Below are 15498 nucleotides of genomic sequence, written 5' to 3'. Positions count from 1 at the left end.
CTGTGAGATCGAGAATTTCGAAGTTCTGATGAAGGATTTGGTCTTGAAGATCGCTGTTGGCCGTCACGCATTCCTGAGGGGGGATCTTGGCTACGCTCGAGTTCATCCTGCTAGTACTATCCCAGACCTGAGTGGCCACCGTTGATTGCCTGAAGTAGTCGTACTCTTTCAAGGTTGTCCGGGGAATGAAGACAATCGTTAAGGTCATCGGGATCATGAGAATCGAACAACGACAAACAACGACGCGAAGGGGGACGGACTCCGGATTTGATGGCGACAAGGAGCCGCGTCGTAAGGAGTAAAAGAACATGAAACGCAAAACAAACAAAACAAAATGCACACGCGTCGCCCAATCCGGTTAGGTCGGGACCGTGCGTCCTTTCGGCGGTGGATCGAGCTACGAAGGTGCTATCTCGATCAATACGTCCAGCCGTCGATCCGCTGATCTGCTGATTTAACCGTGTACTGTACATTCGATGAGGACGCACGGACGTGTCTCATATCGCATCAATCTCATCAGATAACAGACAACAACAACAAGCGCCCAGCCCCCGTTGCGCGTCGCACGATCAAAAGCTGATCATCGAGATCTCTGGCATCCAGTTGAAAGTCCTCGCTGGCTGCTCGCCACACCCAAATGTGGGCCGATAACTTTGACTAAGCTCGGACTGGTATTTGAAATTGGCCAATACGATCGACGACTGGCGTCCGGGCAGAGTTCGATGATCGTCGTTCCGGTTAAGTTTTTTTGTCTTTTTGATGGGGTCGTCGAGCATCGGTACGGTGTCGAGAAGCTCAAAGAAGCCAAGTCAAGGTACGAGAACTATATAACATCTCAATGTGGTCTAGTGCTCCTGATTGATCCTGTACCGAGCTCGTTCCCCCTCCCCTACTCCCAGTCCATGACGACTCGTCAATTCGACATCCTAGATACGCCTCTTGCCGCTTTCAACTTCACCCACCCAGACCATGATCACAAGTTCGAACATGTCCTCGAACGAGTCCAGTATTACTCCCAAGAAGTGCTCGTACTCGTCTTTCCTCTCTCCGGGGGAGGCTACAGGTACCAGGACCCCCGTACGTTCTCTCATCTTATCGCTTTCTGTCAGATCTACCCGTTGTAATCTGGTTTACCGAATCCTCTTCACTTGAACATCAGATCACGCCAAGGAGAGCCGTCTCGGCGGCGGTAGAGAGGAGCTCGAGCTCGATCTCTCCCGCATTCCGCCGGGAAGCATCAATCGTGAGTTTTGAACCGAGATCAGTATCCAAGAACTGTCTATTGAAGTCTCTGTCTTGTCAGGATGTCAAACCTGAAATGACCTTCCTTGAGAGGGCTCGATCCATGTGCGGCTCTCGAGCGGGATCTGTCGCTTCTAGTCTATCCCCCTCCGATGCGATTTCGCATTCAGCTAGGGACAGCTCCACGAAGTCGTACAGCTTGAAGAGAGCTGGAACTGGTCCTTGGAAGTCTCGAGGTCGAAGCACTGCTGTAAGGTCTACACCAAGCGTCAGCGACGCTGGCGTTACTTGCTATGCTCCGTAAGTACGCCAATACATCAGACTATCAACCATCATGTCAGTGTGTCAACAGACGTTGAATGCCTGAACGATTATCCGACAGGGACGACGATGAAACCCTGGCTCCGCAGCCAGGCGGCAAGGATCTACTGGCGAATCCGCGCTCAACCCCCAGATCATCACGAGGTTCCACCAGGTCTGCCATTGGAGTACCTACTCCCCAAAAGCCCCTATTCGAGACTCATGCTCGAGGCTTCGAACCGGCAGAGTTCCGCATGATTAGCAATTCCCTGCTGGATGTCTTGTTTATGGACCCGGCGAACAGGGAGAAACTGGAACAAATCCAGGAGAAGTATCATTTTGAAAGCAAGATCGAATTGCTCAACATGATGACCGAGACGGTTCAGCGAGCAGCGGAAACCAAGCTGGCCACTGCTATCGAGGACCCGAGGAAGTCTTACAAGAAGAAGGTTGACATCACCGTCTCCAATTCGGCGGATAACCCCTTCTGCGTTGACTAGTTTCCGCTCCTTGACCTTGCCTGTGTCTGTAATCACGCCGAACTCCTGTCTGAACCTTCCATATGCCGTTCAATCCATATGTTTTTGTCGAGTTCTAGTCTGCACCTGAGTTTCTTTGTATGTATTACGAACATGCGTTACAAAAGATGTGTTGAGATCGAAGGCCAATCTCCTATACTATACAAGGCCTAGATGGCTCACAGGTTCATAGCATGGAATAACTGTATTCGTTCATTGCTGCGAAAAGAGAATGCGGAAATCGGTCAAGAAGATCACCGGAATCTAACAACAATAGGCGACGACGTGATGTTCATGTGACCGGATTCGACAGCGGCAAAGAAGGAAAGGGCGTTCGCGCGCAAGGTGCCGCTGGTCCACCCAGTACCCAAACCCATTCCAATGAACGTATCTGATGTTCCATCAATAGATCGATCATCATATCAATCCAGCAACAACCATGCGCAACAATCATCACACAGGCACGGCATGTGATATCCACAGCTGATTGTACAGCCTCGGCTGGAACCCTATAGTAAACCGACATCGACTCGCATTACGTGTCAGTATCCTGGTCGCCAAACTCGAGGGTTCGAGCCAATACATCATATCAACAAATTATCAACTTATACATAGTAAAGCACGTGAAGATATCGGCATATCGCCTGCTAGGAAGTTTCACGATTTGTACGAATAGCGACAGTATAGGTGGCTGGAGTCTCTTCACACCCGCTTAGATGCACCTCCTCAACGGACCCTCGGACCCCCGGCCGGCCAAGGCGTTTTTGTAGAATTTTGAAGCCACAAGACCCGAGATCTACCGAACGCAGAACCCGTGGGAGGCAGACACAGGGATCGGGTAACGAAGGACCCGTACGCCAAGACTGGACCTACTTCTGGTCGCCCTCGACTAGGTCTTGCCGATCTGATCCCCGTCGCCCACGTTCGACCTCGATGCAGTCCAAGTCTCTCTGAAGAGGAATCTCGACAACGGAGAACGACATCACACGCATCAGTCAACATGCTACAGATTGACTCCGATGTAGACGGCAATGAAGGCTTTTGTGTTCGCCCAGACGAAACCCTCGGCCAACCTTGCCATAGTATCCGCAAAAACGTCGACGGCCTCTGACGCGTTCAAATCGAAACCCCGCCGATTCCCTACGCGGGCTGTGCCGATATTGAAACCGACATGTCGGTTGTTCGAGTCGAGAAGTGGGGACACAGGTACATGAATGACTATATTATTGATCTCAATTGATGTTTAATTACGACGAATCGATGCGAAGAGAAACAGGTAATCGAAGGTGGCTGGATGTCGCATCTCTGAATGCGGAGCCACAGTTTCAGACGGAGACGGGCGAAAACAGTCCTAGAACGGTTGAAACCTCGGTTCCACGACGTCACCGGACAGGCGCTTGTGGCTGAACTTCGGACGGGTTCATTTAAGCTGTGCGATCAGGGACCCGTACGCCTGTACATCCCTGGCTGTCAATGTAGCGGGTTCTGATAATGAACTACCACCGAAAGCGATCGAGAAGCGGGGACAAATCGCCGGAGAAACCAAATGGGAAGCGACATCGGTCCAGAGTAGTACCGAACCCAGGAATCGTTTCCAAAGTCCGACCGGGAGACGTATCAGGTTTGACCATATCTCTTCGAGAGCGGATGAGGCTGAAACACGAGACGAGTGGACTGAATTCTGATACTTGCACAGTCAGCCTTGCACGCCCGGTGATCTCGCGTTTCCTCTTTCGGCACGATAGCAAGGAACATGGCGGCAAGCGAGGCGACGGCCGGATCTGGAGACGAGCGAAAGATAACGTGCTGCGCGGCTTTGTTCCTCTCTTCTCTTCGTTCGCGTGCGATGACGAGGGATCTACGGATTCGTGTTGGTGGAATCCTCGACGGGGTCGTCGTCAAATTCTTGCTGATCAACACGGTGGCCGTGTATTCCAACCTGCTTCTGCGCAGCTGCGCAGCCAAGGTTTCAAGTTGGAACACAGCGGACCTTGTGCATCACCGGTCTTTTAGTCGGCAGTCGGGGAAACAAGGGATCGGCGCTCCAAATTCGCTTCGAATGTCGCTCACGCCACGATGTTTGACATTGTATTACGTCGTGAGTATATTGCAGGTCGAGACATGCTGCGACAGATCCGACAGATCTCGCTGGGTTCCTCCATTCACTCGGAGTCATGCTAATTGGATAATTCGACAGCGGTACAGCGATCAGTGCTGAGCAGTGATCGTTTGATTGTTGATCGCTGATCAGTGGTTGATGTGATACAGGTGGATCGAAAAGAAGCTACACGCGCTCGCTTGCAGAGGTCGACATTCTTTCTATCGGAGCGCATCGGGTTCTGCTACGTACCGTAGAATAGGGTGAGGTACACCGCGGACACGTTGTTCGAACGTCAGATGTCGACGCCGAACGGATCCGTGACCAGCGTCCCGGGAATGATCCGCTTGAAACCAACTGGAACTCCCTTTGTTCGCTCAGCCGCGGCGTTGGCATCATGACATCCCGTATCATATGGATCGTTCCATGCTCATGCTCATGCGAAGGCAGGGGAGGACGAGCCCCGTGATGCCCCTGGCATCGGGACCGCGCCACCTAGAAGGTGAAAGGGGTCGATCCACCTCGACCCATGCCGAACGCGCCCTAGGCCTCTCTACCCTTGGCCTCTCTACCCTTGGCAAGGGCAAGAGGCGACGCGCACCGATATCGTCGTGTCCGGGCCGGTCTTGCGTCTTCCTCTGTCGATCACGGAGTCTGGGCAGAACCACACAAAAAGAAGGCGATAGGATGATCGCTTGCAGTCCGAGAACAAGGGAGATGGATGCTCAAACGGGGAAGACGAAGGAGAGAGAGTGTGTGCGTTTCTCGGGCATGCGACTCTTTGTCTTGTGGGTTATGGCTGCGCAAGCTTTTTTTTCCCCGCTTGTAGCGCATGTGGTGGTGGTGAGTGGTCATGACTGAGTGATCACGGAAGCAGAATCACGGCGCCGGTCAGGGGAGGAAACGATACCACCGAGTCGGGGGGTTAGGCAGGAAGAGAGGCAGCGAGAGAGAGACCGCGATGGATAGGGCGGACCTGGTCAAGGCACACACCCTCTCGAACTCTGAATTGCTCTCTCACAACCTACAGATCCCCTTCTCGTCCTCCTATCTGTACGTGACTTTCCCAAAGCACACACAGAGCCGTAGCCCCGTAGCCACCCACCATCCCGACCTAGTATTCCCTGCCTGCCGCCGCTCCTTTCCGATCGAGGACCGAGACTTCGGCTTGTCGTTCAGATTCTGTCCTACGCTGAGCCGAAAAACTATCCACGACTCCGACGATCGCTTGGTGGTGCCTTTCTCGAGCGAGATAACCACCTCCACCTCGTACTTCATACCAGGAAGAGTCGCAAAGCTCGGCAAACAGGGAGTTTGTCGACCAAAGGAATCGGTGGTTTGTTGACGTTGACAGCCGCGCCGGAGGGGAGTTGCTTGGGCGAAAAACAGATCAGATCCTGCTGGCAGACAAATCGCTTCGTTTCCCTGTGCCCCACCGTTTCCTGTCGTCCCCCTCCCCACATGCATGCTTTTACAGTCTCGCTCCGAATTTTTCCATCGATTTGAAGCGGCGAGGGTCATGAATGACGATACAAGAGCAACCACTTCGACGACATCTGTATCATCATCACCATCGACGTCGTCGGCAACGGAATCTCCGACTCCATATACCGACTTGCCCACTTCGTCCTCGCCTGCGGTCGATAAAGAAGCGGCCGAGATCGGTAAGGTCCCACAATCGAGCCAGGTGGCGTTCATTAGTGCACAAAGACAACTTGTCCCGCCCTCCAACAACTATACATCCACACCTCGTACTCTAGCTAGTCCAGCGGAGTTTACTCCACTACCCACCCCTTCAGATCATCATTCCGTTCAACCCGACGTCATTGATCACCAAACGAGCGACAACAGGACGAATCACGAAGAGCAAGGCGATCCTCGACAACACGATCTTTCGCCAACGCGTCTGAACAGGGTCGATTCGACGGATATCGATCGAGCAAGTAGCTCGACTCCAATACATTCCGAGAGCGGTAGCAAGCTCCAAGACGATCAGCCAGTTCTTACTCGCACGACTATTACGGATCGGCACGGCTCAGAGGGACATTCTTCGGAAGAAGCTAGCGATCGGTCGGACAAGCCGGACAAGCCAGCTTTGCAAAACGACGTGACTGGCTTGAAAATTAGGATCGAGCATACTCGGCCGTCTGTCACAGGAGAAGCAACACTTTTGGGTAACCATCCGAGTCGACTACCTACGGCGTCGACAAGCAGCAGTGACACGGAAACGGTCAGAGCCGTCGTTGAAGAAAACGGCGAAATCACGTCGGACGCCCTTCCTACGAACGAAGGCCGAGGTTTCTTTAGCTCCACTCGCACCGCTGTCACCACCCCCAAACAGCAGCAATCCAAACTCAGCGCCTTGACTCGAAGTCAAAGCTCCGCCGATGATCTCAGTGAACAACGTAGTATAGGAAGTGAACGAGATTCATTCCCGGTCGAGCAACGATCGTCCCGTGAGTTCCGTCGTTCTAGCGCTACTTCCCACTTCCTTTATATCACACAACATCATCACCCTGCTGCATTGTCCACTACTGACTCATACGCTATTCCGGGGTTTATTTGCTACACAGATCACGACAGTCATACGATTATTATCACCTCGCCAGACTCGGCGACTCCGAGAGAGACCGACCTTCCATCATCCTTCCATGTTCCAGGACAAGGCGATCGACAACTTCATCAGGATACACCAGGACAACCGCCGTCTCAAGAACAGCGGCACAACCGAACCACGGATACGGAAGACCCTCTACCTGAAGACGTACCGTCCGCAATAACCCATCCCATCCCTGCCATCAACCTCCTTCCTCCCGACATCTCGGTAGCCGCAACCCAATCCAGGTTATCATTACCACCCACGTCCTCTTCGTCGTCGTCGTCGTCACAAGGCGTCGCACAAGGAGGTGGGATGAACGAAGGACCAGGTCTTGTCGCCGATTCCGGTCGAAGTATACGAGGTAAGTTTCTTACGCGACCCCGCTTGTTTCTCCCGCGGAGTTTGGGGTTCTTCCGAGTGTGCCAGTGGCGAAACACGATGAGGGCCGCTAGGGGTCCCATCAAGGAGTGGATCTGGTTATCGGAATGTACGGGAAACCAATGAGTCGTATACTCGATGCCATGAGGGATGAGCGCATCGCGCGGAAATCGACTCGGGGCCGTTCGGGGAAGCGTATTCAGCGCGTGCGCGGGGAGTCAGCAAACCCAAAAACAGAAGTTCGGCGTTGAAATGAGGCGACTTCGCCAGGATGACCATCCTTTCGTTCTCTTTCGTAGTCACCTTATGAAGAGATGACAGTTGAGCCGAGGTGGATCTGCATGATTCCAGAATATGCACGGGGACTCGGCCAATGGGACAACGGGAAGAAAATGCCCCGGCTGTCAGGCTGGGAATGAGGTCGACCGCGGCTCCGAATAGATGATGGGACATCGTGTGTGCGCATGTGTGTGTTTATGCGTGCCTGCATGATGACCTTCGCCAGAGACGGTGATCACGACAAACGGATGGGCAATTCCGACCTCTTCCCACTCGTCACGTCTCTAATCCTTCCACTTCAATGTCTGCCACATTTCCGCCATAACGTCGATCTGATCATCTCGTTTCTGCATTTGCTGTCTCAACGTCGCAGGATACGGCGCAGCACCTGGACCGGACTATAACTCGACCCGGCCTTACAGCGCAGACTACCGCGCAGGTATCGACCAGTCTATTCCGTACGAATTGCCCACCGGGTTTCAGGATTCGCAGGACGTCGTACGAGAAGATTATAGCGGATCGAACTTCCAGAGGTACCCCGGAGCCCCTGGCGAGGTGAGCTGTTTTTCCGCGGGCGACTCGGTCACAACGATCGGCAAGCTGACGATTCTGGTCGGGATTCATCGGGTAGAATATCAACAAGGCTCCTCTTGCTCTGTCCAACGAACCGCTCAAGACCAAAATCAAGCCGAAAGGGCGAGGCAAGCGGAAAGCCGAGCAGGTTGTCCAGGTTGAAGTCGAGACAGGCGGAGTTCCGAATCCGAGCTATCCACCTCCGCAGCGAAACGGGGCTGGTGTGAATCCGACAGACCCTTTAGGATCGGGACGTAATATGGAGGTGCAAATCAATCACGACTATGCTTCAGGCAACGCTCCACCGCCATACGACGACTATGCCTACCCGGCAAACGGTCTTCCTTCGTCGACGTCGTATGACCCGGCGCAAGGATTTTCCAGCCCTTCGGGTCAAGGACCGCTTTTCCCACCGCAGCCGTCGAACGGTTCGCATCATCTCTCGCAATCAAACTACTCTGCCGTGGCTCCTCCTCAAAACTTGGAGCAGTCGCCGCAGACGCAGCGTCCGCACGAACGTGTCCCGGCTGGACCGAGTTATAATGCTATGGCTGGGCCTAGTAACCCGTATCTCCAAGGGCTTCCGCCAGCGATCCAGTCGCAGATGCCTGGTGGCGCCGATTATGGATCCCTCCCAGTGGGCGTTAGTGGAGGCAAGATCTTCAAATGCATGGGCTTCCCAGGCTGCGAAATGACATTCACACGGAGCGAACATCTTGCACGACACGTCAGGTAAACGGCCTTGTTGAAGTTGAATCTTGAGCCATGAAGCTAACAATTGAATTTTCCGCTGTTCTCGCAGAAAACATACTGGCGAACGGCCCTTCCCCTGCCATTGTGGCAAAGCCTTTTCCCGCTTAGACAACTTGCGACAGCATGCTGCTACCGTTCATAACGACAGCGTCGACCTGAACGATCGCATGCTGAGAGCTTTGGCGCCAGTACACGCGGCGCTTTCACAAAGAGCTGGTAAAGAGCAGCGTCAGCGTGGAGAGGTCCTTTCGGTCCCCAAGACGGCAGCCGAACGAGCGAAATCGGTTCAACCAAAGAAACCCAAGAAGACAGCACCTCGAGGAGTTGTCGAGGGCAACAGTGGGCATGGCCCGATGCAGATGATGCAGTCTCCACATCATTTCGGACCTGAGATGCCCCCACCGCCGCCCGTTTTGATTCCAGGTCAACCCGGATTCCAGCTGCAGCACCCCATCTCATCCTCGATCACGTCGAATCCCGACGTCGTTGCCCACTATCCTACCCAGATGGTACCGCCTCCCGCCGGTGGACCTCTTCACGCCATGCCTATGAGCCATCCCCAAGCGCATCAGCCGCATCCTCCGCCTTGGTTTCCCCCGCACGCCACAATAGAAGGACAGCGGCCTGAGAGTTCGTACAGACCAGGCACAGACGGTCGGCCTGGCACTGGATACGCTTCACATCAGACCTCCGCGGGGGTATCGCCGCACCTACCGAATCCGCCTCAGTCTTCGAGCCTTTCCGGTTACGGAAATTATGTTCGATCGCCGCAAGAGCATCCTCCTGCGGGATTTCAATACGAGCCGTTTCCTCACGGGATTCGACCAGGATCTAAGCACCCAGTCTCGCTACAGCTGCACCATCCGCCTCGATCTGCTGGACCCACTATGGGTGCGGGTCACTCGGCCGCATCGGTCGATGGTAGATTTTCGGACCGGCCGGGCACCGCATCATCCCCCTACTTGCAAATCCCTACCCTGACGTCAGCTCCACCATACGCTCCGACCTACCCCCACGCTCAACCACCGAGTGCAGGTGCGCAGTTGAGCTTTTCACCCCATCCCCCTCGTTCGTCTCATCCGGCAGAGATCTATCAACAACATCCTGGAACCGCTCCGTCGTCAGGCCGACCGGGGACCGGAATACTACAGCATCAACAGCAACAGTCGATGCCTCTGCATTCCGGGCCCTATCAGTCTTCCCATGGCTCTTCCGGGCATTCGTCACGCTTGACCGGCAACTCGTCTCAGCACAGCATGGGACGTGTGACGCATCAACAGATTCAGGAAATTTACGGGAACAGTGGCGCCACGCAAGAGTCTCCGTTTTCGTATCACCCTCCACCGACAGCGACCCAACCACCTCCGACTCAGTATTCGTTCGGAAGCGGAGTGCCGGATTATGGTGTGCAATCGCATGGGTTCCAACCCGATCTGGACGTGAGGAAACGCAAAACCGAAGAGTTGGACAGCGATGTCTACGACATGGAGAGGCGAAAAGGCCAGAAGACGGAGCTCGGCAAGGTGGCGACGGGCGTCTTCTATCCTGGACGTGCCGAGAGGAGAAACTCGCTCGCCATTTCTTCCCTCATCACCGGCGACGGGCAAACTCAGATCCAACCGCCTCCAGAGCACGGTGCGATGGCTCCTGACTATGGCAACGGTTATTATCAGGACAATGGCGAACCGGGCATTTCCGATCAGCACAACATGGCCAGCTACACGTTTGGTAACGTCAACGGGCCCGATTATGGTTACAACGCTGGTGCGCAACCCTCATACATGTTGGAGGAGCAGCAACAGCAACAGCAACAGCACCTGCAAGCTCAGCCGCACGGTGCTCCGGGCAAGCCGGGTCATCATGCTATGGATGTCAAAGCGAGAGCGCTGCTCGACAACGGTGGCTACGACGTATGAGAGGGCAGTTTCGATTGAGTAGTAGGAGTCCGACGTGACCCCTTTCAGGATAATAGCATACAGCATCAGTTTCAGTATCAAATTTCGTTGTACCATATAATTACTTGCATAGCGAGGCAACTTGCCTGCCGCTCCGTATATTCGACTTTGATTACGCTTGGAGCCTTGTCGTCAGCGCAGTCTAGAATTATACCGTCGGTCCCGACCTCGTCAGCCAATCGATCGATTGTTGCAAGAACAGTCAGAAGCTGATGGAAAGGACGTGGAAAACAACGATCAAGCAAGTCACAGTCATCGACAAGCGGAAGGTACAACCAATACGCATTGCATTACAAAAAAAACGAAAAGATCCGCGATGTTAAAGAAATCGTTGTAATGCCGTGGTCGTGCTCGACACTGTATTCTGAGCATCCGAGTACGCGCCAATCCCGCGGTGGCGTCAAGTGTCGATAGTCGACGAAAATAACCCAACAGGTGCCCATCTATCCGGTGCATAGGAGATCAAGCGTACTGTAGAAGCAAGGCAGACGGAATCACAGTCGAGTCAGCTTCAGGCAGCCTTCCAATGAGCCTCATCACTCACTCTGTTGAAAGTCCTCGTAAAGAAATCATTCCCATTCCCTCCCAAACCCGCCTTGCCCCCATTCCCATTCTTGCCTGCATAGATGCTCTTTACCGCATCGCTCATCCCCGCTGCTTTTCGTTTCGCCTCGAGTTCGGCCAGTTCGGCTTGCACTTTGCTGGATAAGCGTGCTGGACCACCGGGGCCGTCGGTAGAAGGTTTCGTTCGTTTGCTTGAAACGGCATGAGCATCATTAGGTGTAGAGTCGGTAGGGATGGCTTCGGATTTGCGTTTCTTGCCAGAGACCGCAGACGAAGCTGCTTTTTTGGCAGCTTTGGCAGCGGCCCGGGCGGCTGAGAGGTCATGTAACATCTGGGTCTGGTATTCCGGTTTGGGGTTTAGGGGTAGCCACCAGACCGACCCCGTCCCCGATCCGAACCCGTCCGATGGGTCGAAAGGCTCCGAACAATTTGGGCAGGGCAAGACCTTCTTGCTGATCTCCTTGTCTTGCTTTTCCTTGGGCGATGATGAGCCAGACGTTGAAGCGATCACGGCCTTGATCCCAGCTTCACTGAACACGCAACCGCAATGTCGGACAACTCCGAACGGAAGAGCTCCGGTCATCTCTTTCATCGTCAGAGGGCAGATGAAGGGCGACCGGGCGGTAGCATCTAGGTCTCGGTTGGTGGATGGTCCCGAGTTACCTGGTGGCGAGGAGATGGAGTAGGTCGGATTGGGGGTGACATTCAGGTTTAGCAGGTCCTGCCACAAAGAGAGAGAGAGTATGTGTTTCAAATTAGCTCATGTGTTTAAGACATGTAGAGATGATCAGACACCGGTTGTCAGCTCACCTTGACACCCTTGACGTATCCACAGATCTGATCTCCGTCTCCGAAACTGGTTCGATCCAACAAGTACTCGATGATAGCATCCTTGTTGTACAGCTTGCCCAGCGGATCCGCCACCACTGGTTGTGAGAGTGGTCGCTACATTTTTTGCATCACAAAGAGGGTCCTCGTTTAGCCAGAGAGTCTACATGGTTCGTTACTTGGTAGTCCGTCTTTGACTGACCTTGCTCAAAGCACAGAGCAACCACAGAGCCCGAGCCAGACCTTTCTCGTCGGTCTTTTCCTCCTTTGCCTTGGTCTTGACCAGGTCGATCCTGTAAGGGATACTACCACCGTCGTTACCCATCTCGATTGGAAATCCTATATGAATAGGTATGAAGCTACCTCCTAAGCTGGTAGATGTATATGATGGGCAAAGCAGATCGATACGATGATGTTGTCGAGAGAGCAGAGTCTATCGCACAAACACTCGTACTCGCATCGAGATCTCGGAGCTGAGACTCGTCGCTCACCTCTCTCTTCCCCTTCGACCCCTGCTCCGGACGTCCTTCAAGAGTGCTTTCATGGTGCGTCTAGCATCTGGCAAACCCCGACTCTCGACCATCGATTCAACACTAACAAGATGGGAAAGTACTACTGTGATTACTGCGATGTCTTCCTGTGAGTATCGGCCGCGCAATGCCAGGATGCGAGAGTGTGGGAGCGGTCGCTCACCTTTTGAGCCTTTCTGAACCGATTTGACAGCACCCACGATTCTCAATCAGGTTGGTCGCTGGAACAATCTATCAGGAATCACTATAGTCCCAGAAAGCCGCTTGCTGATCCTTTACCACGATGCACTGCTATTTACAGTAAGAAAGGCGCACAACAGTGGACGAAATCATGTACAAAACGTGATAGATTACTACAACGGCAAGTCCCGCCTGGCACCCGTTATCAATCTCTTCCCGCTTACCATTCGACTGAAATCACTCTCGATCTACGACTTGCAGGACTCGGACACAATCAAGCCCAGTCGCTTATCGATAGGATCACTCGACAGTATGAAGGTGGTGGTGGACCGCCAATGGGGATGGGGATGGGAATGGGGATGGGAGGACCGCCCGTGATGCGGTCGGCCAACCCGCCGTTCATGGGAGGAGGCCCGCAAGGTGGGAACACGGCTCTTCTATTTCCATCCAAAGCATCTCCATACTGACAATGAGGTAACCGCTCTTATTCTCGACCTTAGGTTTCCGCCCACCGCAAGGCTACCCTCCTTTCCAAAACGGACCCCCGGGATCTCAACCCTTCTTTCCTCCTCCGGGCGGTCAAAACTTCCCTCCTCCTCCTGGTATGAACGGATTCGCCCCCCGTCCGCCTTTCGGTGGACCCGGAATCGGAGCCACATCTGCACCTACACCTTCGATGCAATCGCCCGCTTCGGCACCACTAGGGGTTCCTTCTCCTATGGGACAATCACAGGCGCCGCCAGCAGGAGCCCAATTTACGAGCGCTCCTCCGGGGGCGGCGAATGGTCGGGCGCCGATGATCAACCCGGAAAGGATGAGGATGATGGGGATGTAGAGGTCGGGCCCGAGACTGAAGCGAGGAGTGGGGTATATCATGGAAGACGATACGGGATCGCTCTGGAGTGCGCAAAGAGAATCATCTCGTGGGATCCCTTCGGGGTGACGGACAAAAGCGAATGGGATGGGTTTGCAGGGATAGATCAACGACGTCGAGGTCGGGCTGGTTGTAATGATTTCTTCTTCGATACGAGCATTGAATACCAAAGGTCTATCTGGCCCCGAAGCTCGTCGTCTCGCGAAAGTTGCTTTTGGTGTCGCTGAAACAAGTGAGCTTATTAGCTAGTGGATACGGTGGTCGCCCTCTCGATATTACAGTCAGGTACGCAAGAGGTAGGAAACTGCGAGCTGACAGCAGAATTGGGGGTCTCTTCGTATCAAGCCAGTCATTCAGGCAATGCCGTTCCATGCTATACTATGCGATACAACCTTTCAAGACCGGTCTCCCCCATGCTATACAACCTTGTCCCTCGATCCCGTTTCATATCGACCTGTGTCCGGTATCTCGTCTCTCGATGTAAACGTCCTTTTCAGAAGAACTTGACACCTTCGGCTTCTCCCTTGACGATCTGCGCCTTGCCTCGTTTGACGAGTGTCTCCAGTGACCGTCGCAGAAGGACAGGAGGGAGTTGATGGAATTCTGACAAGGGCGAATGTGAAGGAAGAAGCAAGATCAGATCGGCAAGAACCACAACGGTAAAGTGCGGGAAGACGATCCTGGATCTCGTTTCCACACTTTGAGAACAGGGTGGGCCATCTGGTATTTACCGGTCGTATGTGCCATATCCCCATCGGTAATCTCATAGAACGTCATGATTGATCCTCCCATCCCATTTTCTATCACCTGTAAAATAAATAGCAAGCATACAGTTACTAGTCGGATTACTACTTCACTTGGAATTAAAGTAAGAGAACTTTGATCCAAGCTTACCCAGTCGTAGATCATCGAACCCCATTCTTCCGGTTTGCGCCAATAGATGAGGAAAGTATTTGGCTGTCTCGGTGGATCCGGGGAGAGCAGACCTGCTTCGACGGGATACCATCATTTCCATAGATCAGTACACGATATGTAAGGGAACGGTCGGGTGGACTCGCCTTCTTTCTCCATAGAGGAGACGAGCTGGCGTATCGAGGTAGGCAATAACCGACCTGCATTTCGGCAAAATCGACGCAGACGCCATCTCGTCAGAGCCCTTATCGCAACATCATCTTATACTGTAGACCTGCCTACTTACGCCCGATAGACTTGTTCTCCAGTACCTCTCGACAGTCCCCTCCATCGGCCGCCCCGGCGTCTATCCGAAATACCCTATGGTACTTGGCCCATGAGAGGATCAGCCGGGTCCAGAGTGTGAGCTGGTGAGCGAACGTCTGCGGATTTGGCTGCAAACTGCGATGGACCAGTGGGGTACACTTTCAGTTTTCATACGGTCATTGTAGATTCTCCTTCATATCACTCACGTGAAGAAGGGTGGAAAGGACCAGATGGCAGGGTAAGTGAACCCGCTCGACGAGGTGTACGGCCGTAAAGGGCTATTCGAGACGGTCCCATTCGATGCTTTATCAGGTGTCGGTTGATTTGTCACCGATTTGCTTGATGCGGACTCCATTATGAGGTCAATTCCAGCTTGTTACGATTGCATAATGTCGGTCATTCTTCTTCAGCTAGCTAGGTAGGTAGATGGCTAGGTGGTTATCATCATTGACGCTGCCGCTAACGCTCAATGACGAGTCGATCGATTCATCACGTGACTTGTCAGTTATCCAGCCGGCCCTAGGGAACGAACAACCCATCACATCCTCGAGCTTTGAATGATCGCAACGAGCATATCGTCGATGGAGATCGGTCCAGGATACTTCTGGT

General features: G+C 53.5%; 7 protein-coding genes across 7 annotated transcripts; 5 read left to right on the top strand and 2 right to left on the bottom strand.

Annotated features, from left to right (window-relative positions):
• Nucleotides 1–768: 768 nt before the first annotated feature.
• Nucleotides 769–2077, top strand: HD553DRAFT_208432 (uncharacterized protein). The gene is made up of 5 exons (XM_046177147.1): nucleotides 769–814; nucleotides 900–1077; nucleotides 1160–1243; nucleotides 1304–1542; nucleotides 1625–2077. Exons 2-5 carry the CDS (start codon nucleotides 970–972, stop codon nucleotides 2040–2042), a joined length of 849 nt encoding a protein of 282 aa, XP_046037824.1. The 5' UTR covers nucleotides 769–814; nucleotides 900–969; the 3' UTR covers nucleotides 2043–2077.
• A 1604-nt stretch (nucleotides 2078–3681) lies between these two features.
• HD553DRAFT_208359 (uncharacterized protein) lies at nucleotides 3682–4614 on the top strand. Its single transcript, XM_046177144.1, has 2 exons — nucleotides 3682–4259; nucleotides 4329–4614. Exons 1-2 carry the CDS (start codon nucleotides 3814–3816, stop codon nucleotides 4423–4425), a joined length of 543 nt encoding a protein of 180 aa, XP_046037823.1. The 5' UTR covers nucleotides 3682–3813; the 3' UTR covers nucleotides 4426–4614.
• A 704-nt stretch (nucleotides 4615–5318) lies between these two features.
• HD553DRAFT_208427 (uncharacterized protein) lies at nucleotides 5319–7765 on the top strand. The gene is made up of 3 exons (XM_046177145.1): nucleotides 5319–6614; nucleotides 6732–7118; nucleotides 7487–7765. Exons 1-3 carry the CDS (start codon nucleotides 5624–5626, stop codon nucleotides 7552–7554), a joined length of 1446 nt encoding a protein of 481 aa, XP_046037822.1. The 5' UTR covers nucleotides 5319–5623; the 3' UTR covers nucleotides 7555–7765.
• A 1-nt stretch (nucleotide 7766) lies between these two features.
• HD553DRAFT_208428 (uncharacterized protein) lies at nucleotides 7767–10828 on the top strand. Its single transcript, XM_046177146.1, has 3 exons — nucleotides 7767–7969; nucleotides 8046–8719; nucleotides 8790–10828. The coding sequence occupies exons 2-3, from the start codon at nucleotides 8247–8249 to the stop codon at nucleotides 10654–10656; spliced, it is 2340 nt and encodes a 779-aa protein (XP_046037821.1). The 5' UTR covers nucleotides 7767–7969; nucleotides 8046–8246; the 3' UTR covers nucleotides 10657–10828.
• Nucleotides 10829–11157: 329 nt separating this feature from the next.
• Nucleotides 11158–12412, bottom strand: HD553DRAFT_340956 (Rtf2 RING-finger-domain-containing protein; the record flags this gene model as incomplete). The annotated part of the gene is made up of 4 exons (XM_046182593.1): nucleotides 11158–11166; nucleotides 11240–11980; nucleotides 12070–12204; nucleotides 12290–12412. The coding sequence occupies 4 exons, from the start codon at nucleotides 12410–12412 to the stop codon at nucleotides 11158–11160; spliced, it is 1008 nt and encodes a 335-aa protein (XP_046037820.1).
• A 168-nt stretch (nucleotides 12413–12580) lies between these two features.
• Nucleotides 12581–13854, top strand: HD553DRAFT_308957 (U1 zinc finger-domain-containing protein). The gene is made up of 5 exons (XM_046179612.1): nucleotides 12581–12726; nucleotides 12811–12830; nucleotides 12919–12978; nucleotides 13059–13217; nucleotides 13298–13854. The coding sequence occupies exons 1-5, from the start codon at nucleotides 12689–12691 to the stop codon at nucleotides 13630–13632; spliced, it is 612 nt and encodes a 203-aa protein (XP_046037819.1). The 5' UTR covers nucleotides 12581–12688; the 3' UTR covers nucleotides 13633–13854.
• Nucleotides 13855–13997: 143 nt separating this feature from the next.
• HD553DRAFT_308955 (ESCRT-II complex subunit-domain-containing protein) lies at nucleotides 13998–15487 on the bottom strand. Its single transcript, XM_046179611.1, has 7 exons — nucleotides 15395–15487; nucleotides 15096–15307; nucleotides 14870–15024; nucleotides 14730–14783; nucleotides 14566–14657; nucleotides 14403–14478; nucleotides 13998–14274 (listed from the first exon to the last, which is right to left on the bottom strand). The coding sequence occupies exons 2-7, from the start codon at nucleotides 15242–15244 to the stop codon at nucleotides 14165–14167; spliced, it is 636 nt and encodes a 211-aa protein (XP_046037818.1). The 5' UTR covers nucleotides 15245–15307; nucleotides 15395–15487; the 3' UTR covers nucleotides 13998–14164.
• Between the last annotated feature and the right edge of the window lie 11 nt (nucleotides 15488–15498).

This window comes from Filobasidium floriforme (genome assembly GCF_021052385.1).
Source record: "Filobasidium floriforme strain CBS 6241 chromosome Unknown HD553scaffold_7, whole genome shotgun sequence".
NCBI lineage: Eukaryota > Fungi > Basidiomycota > Tremellomycetes > Filobasidiales > Filobasidiaceae > Filobasidium > Filobasidium floriforme.
This window is presented reverse-complemented; position numbering and strand designations above follow the sequence as displayed.

Coding starts and splice junctions, on each gene's coding strand:
- HD553DRAFT_208359 (XM_046177144.1), top strand. CDS start 3,814: ATGGCGGCAAGCGAGGCGACGGCCGGATCTGGAGACGAGCGAAAGATA. Junction 4,260..4,328: donor AATTGGATAATTCGACAGCG/GTACAGCGATCA, acceptor GATGTGATACAG/GTGGATCGAAAAGAAGCTAC.
- HD553DRAFT_208432 (XM_046177147.1), top strand. CDS start 970: ATGATCACAAGTTCGAACATGTCCTCGAACGAGTCCAGTATTACTCCC. Junction 1,078..1,159: donor CTACAGGTACCAGGACCCCC/GTACGTTCTCTC, acceptor CTTGAACATCAG/ATCACGCCAAGGAGAGCCGT. Junction 1,543..1,624: donor GGCGTTACTTGCTATGCTCC/GTAAGTACGCCA, acceptor ATTATCCGACAG/GGACGACGATGAAACCCTGG.
- HD553DRAFT_308955 (XM_046179611.1), bottom strand. CDS start 15,244: ATGGAGTCCGCATCAAGCAAATCGGTGACAAATCAACCGACACCTGAT. Junction 15,025..15,095: donor TCCTTTCCACCCTTCTTCAC/GTGAGTGATATG, acceptor GGTCCATCGCAG/TTTGCAGCCAAATCCGCAGA. Junction 14,275..14,402: donor GGATATGGCACATACGACCG/GTAAATACCAGA, acceptor CGCCCTTGTCAG/AATTCCATCAACTCCCTCCT.
- HD553DRAFT_208427 (XM_046177145.1), top strand. CDS start 5,624: ATGCTTTTACAGTCTCGCTCCGAATTTTTCCATCGATTTGAAGCGGCG. Junction 6,615..6,731: donor GGTCGAGCAACGATCGTCCC/GTGAGTTCCGTC, acceptor TTTGCTACACAG/ATCACGACAGTCATACGATT. Junction 7,119..7,486: donor TTCCGGTCGAAGTATACGAG/GTAAGTTTCTTA, acceptor GCATGATTCCAG/AATATGCACGGGGACTCGGC.
- HD553DRAFT_308957 (XM_046179612.1), top strand. CDS start 12,689: ATGGGAAAGTACTACTGTGATTACTGCGATGTCTTCCT. Junction 12,831..12,918: donor CACCCACGATTCTCAATCAG/GTTGGTCGCTGG, acceptor TGCTATTTACAG/TAAGAAAGGCGCACAACAGT. Junction 13,218..13,297: donor CATGGGAGGAGGCCCGCAAG/GTGGGAACACGG, acceptor TCTCGACCTTAG/GTTTCCGCCCACCGCAAGGC.
- HD553DRAFT_208428 (XM_046177146.1), top strand. CDS start 8,247: ATGGAGGTGCAAATCAATCACGACTATGCTTCAGGCAACGCTCCACCG. Junction 8,720..8,789: donor CATCTTGCACGACACGTCAG/GTAAACGGCCTT, acceptor CTGTTCTCGCAG/AAAACATACTGGCGAACGGC.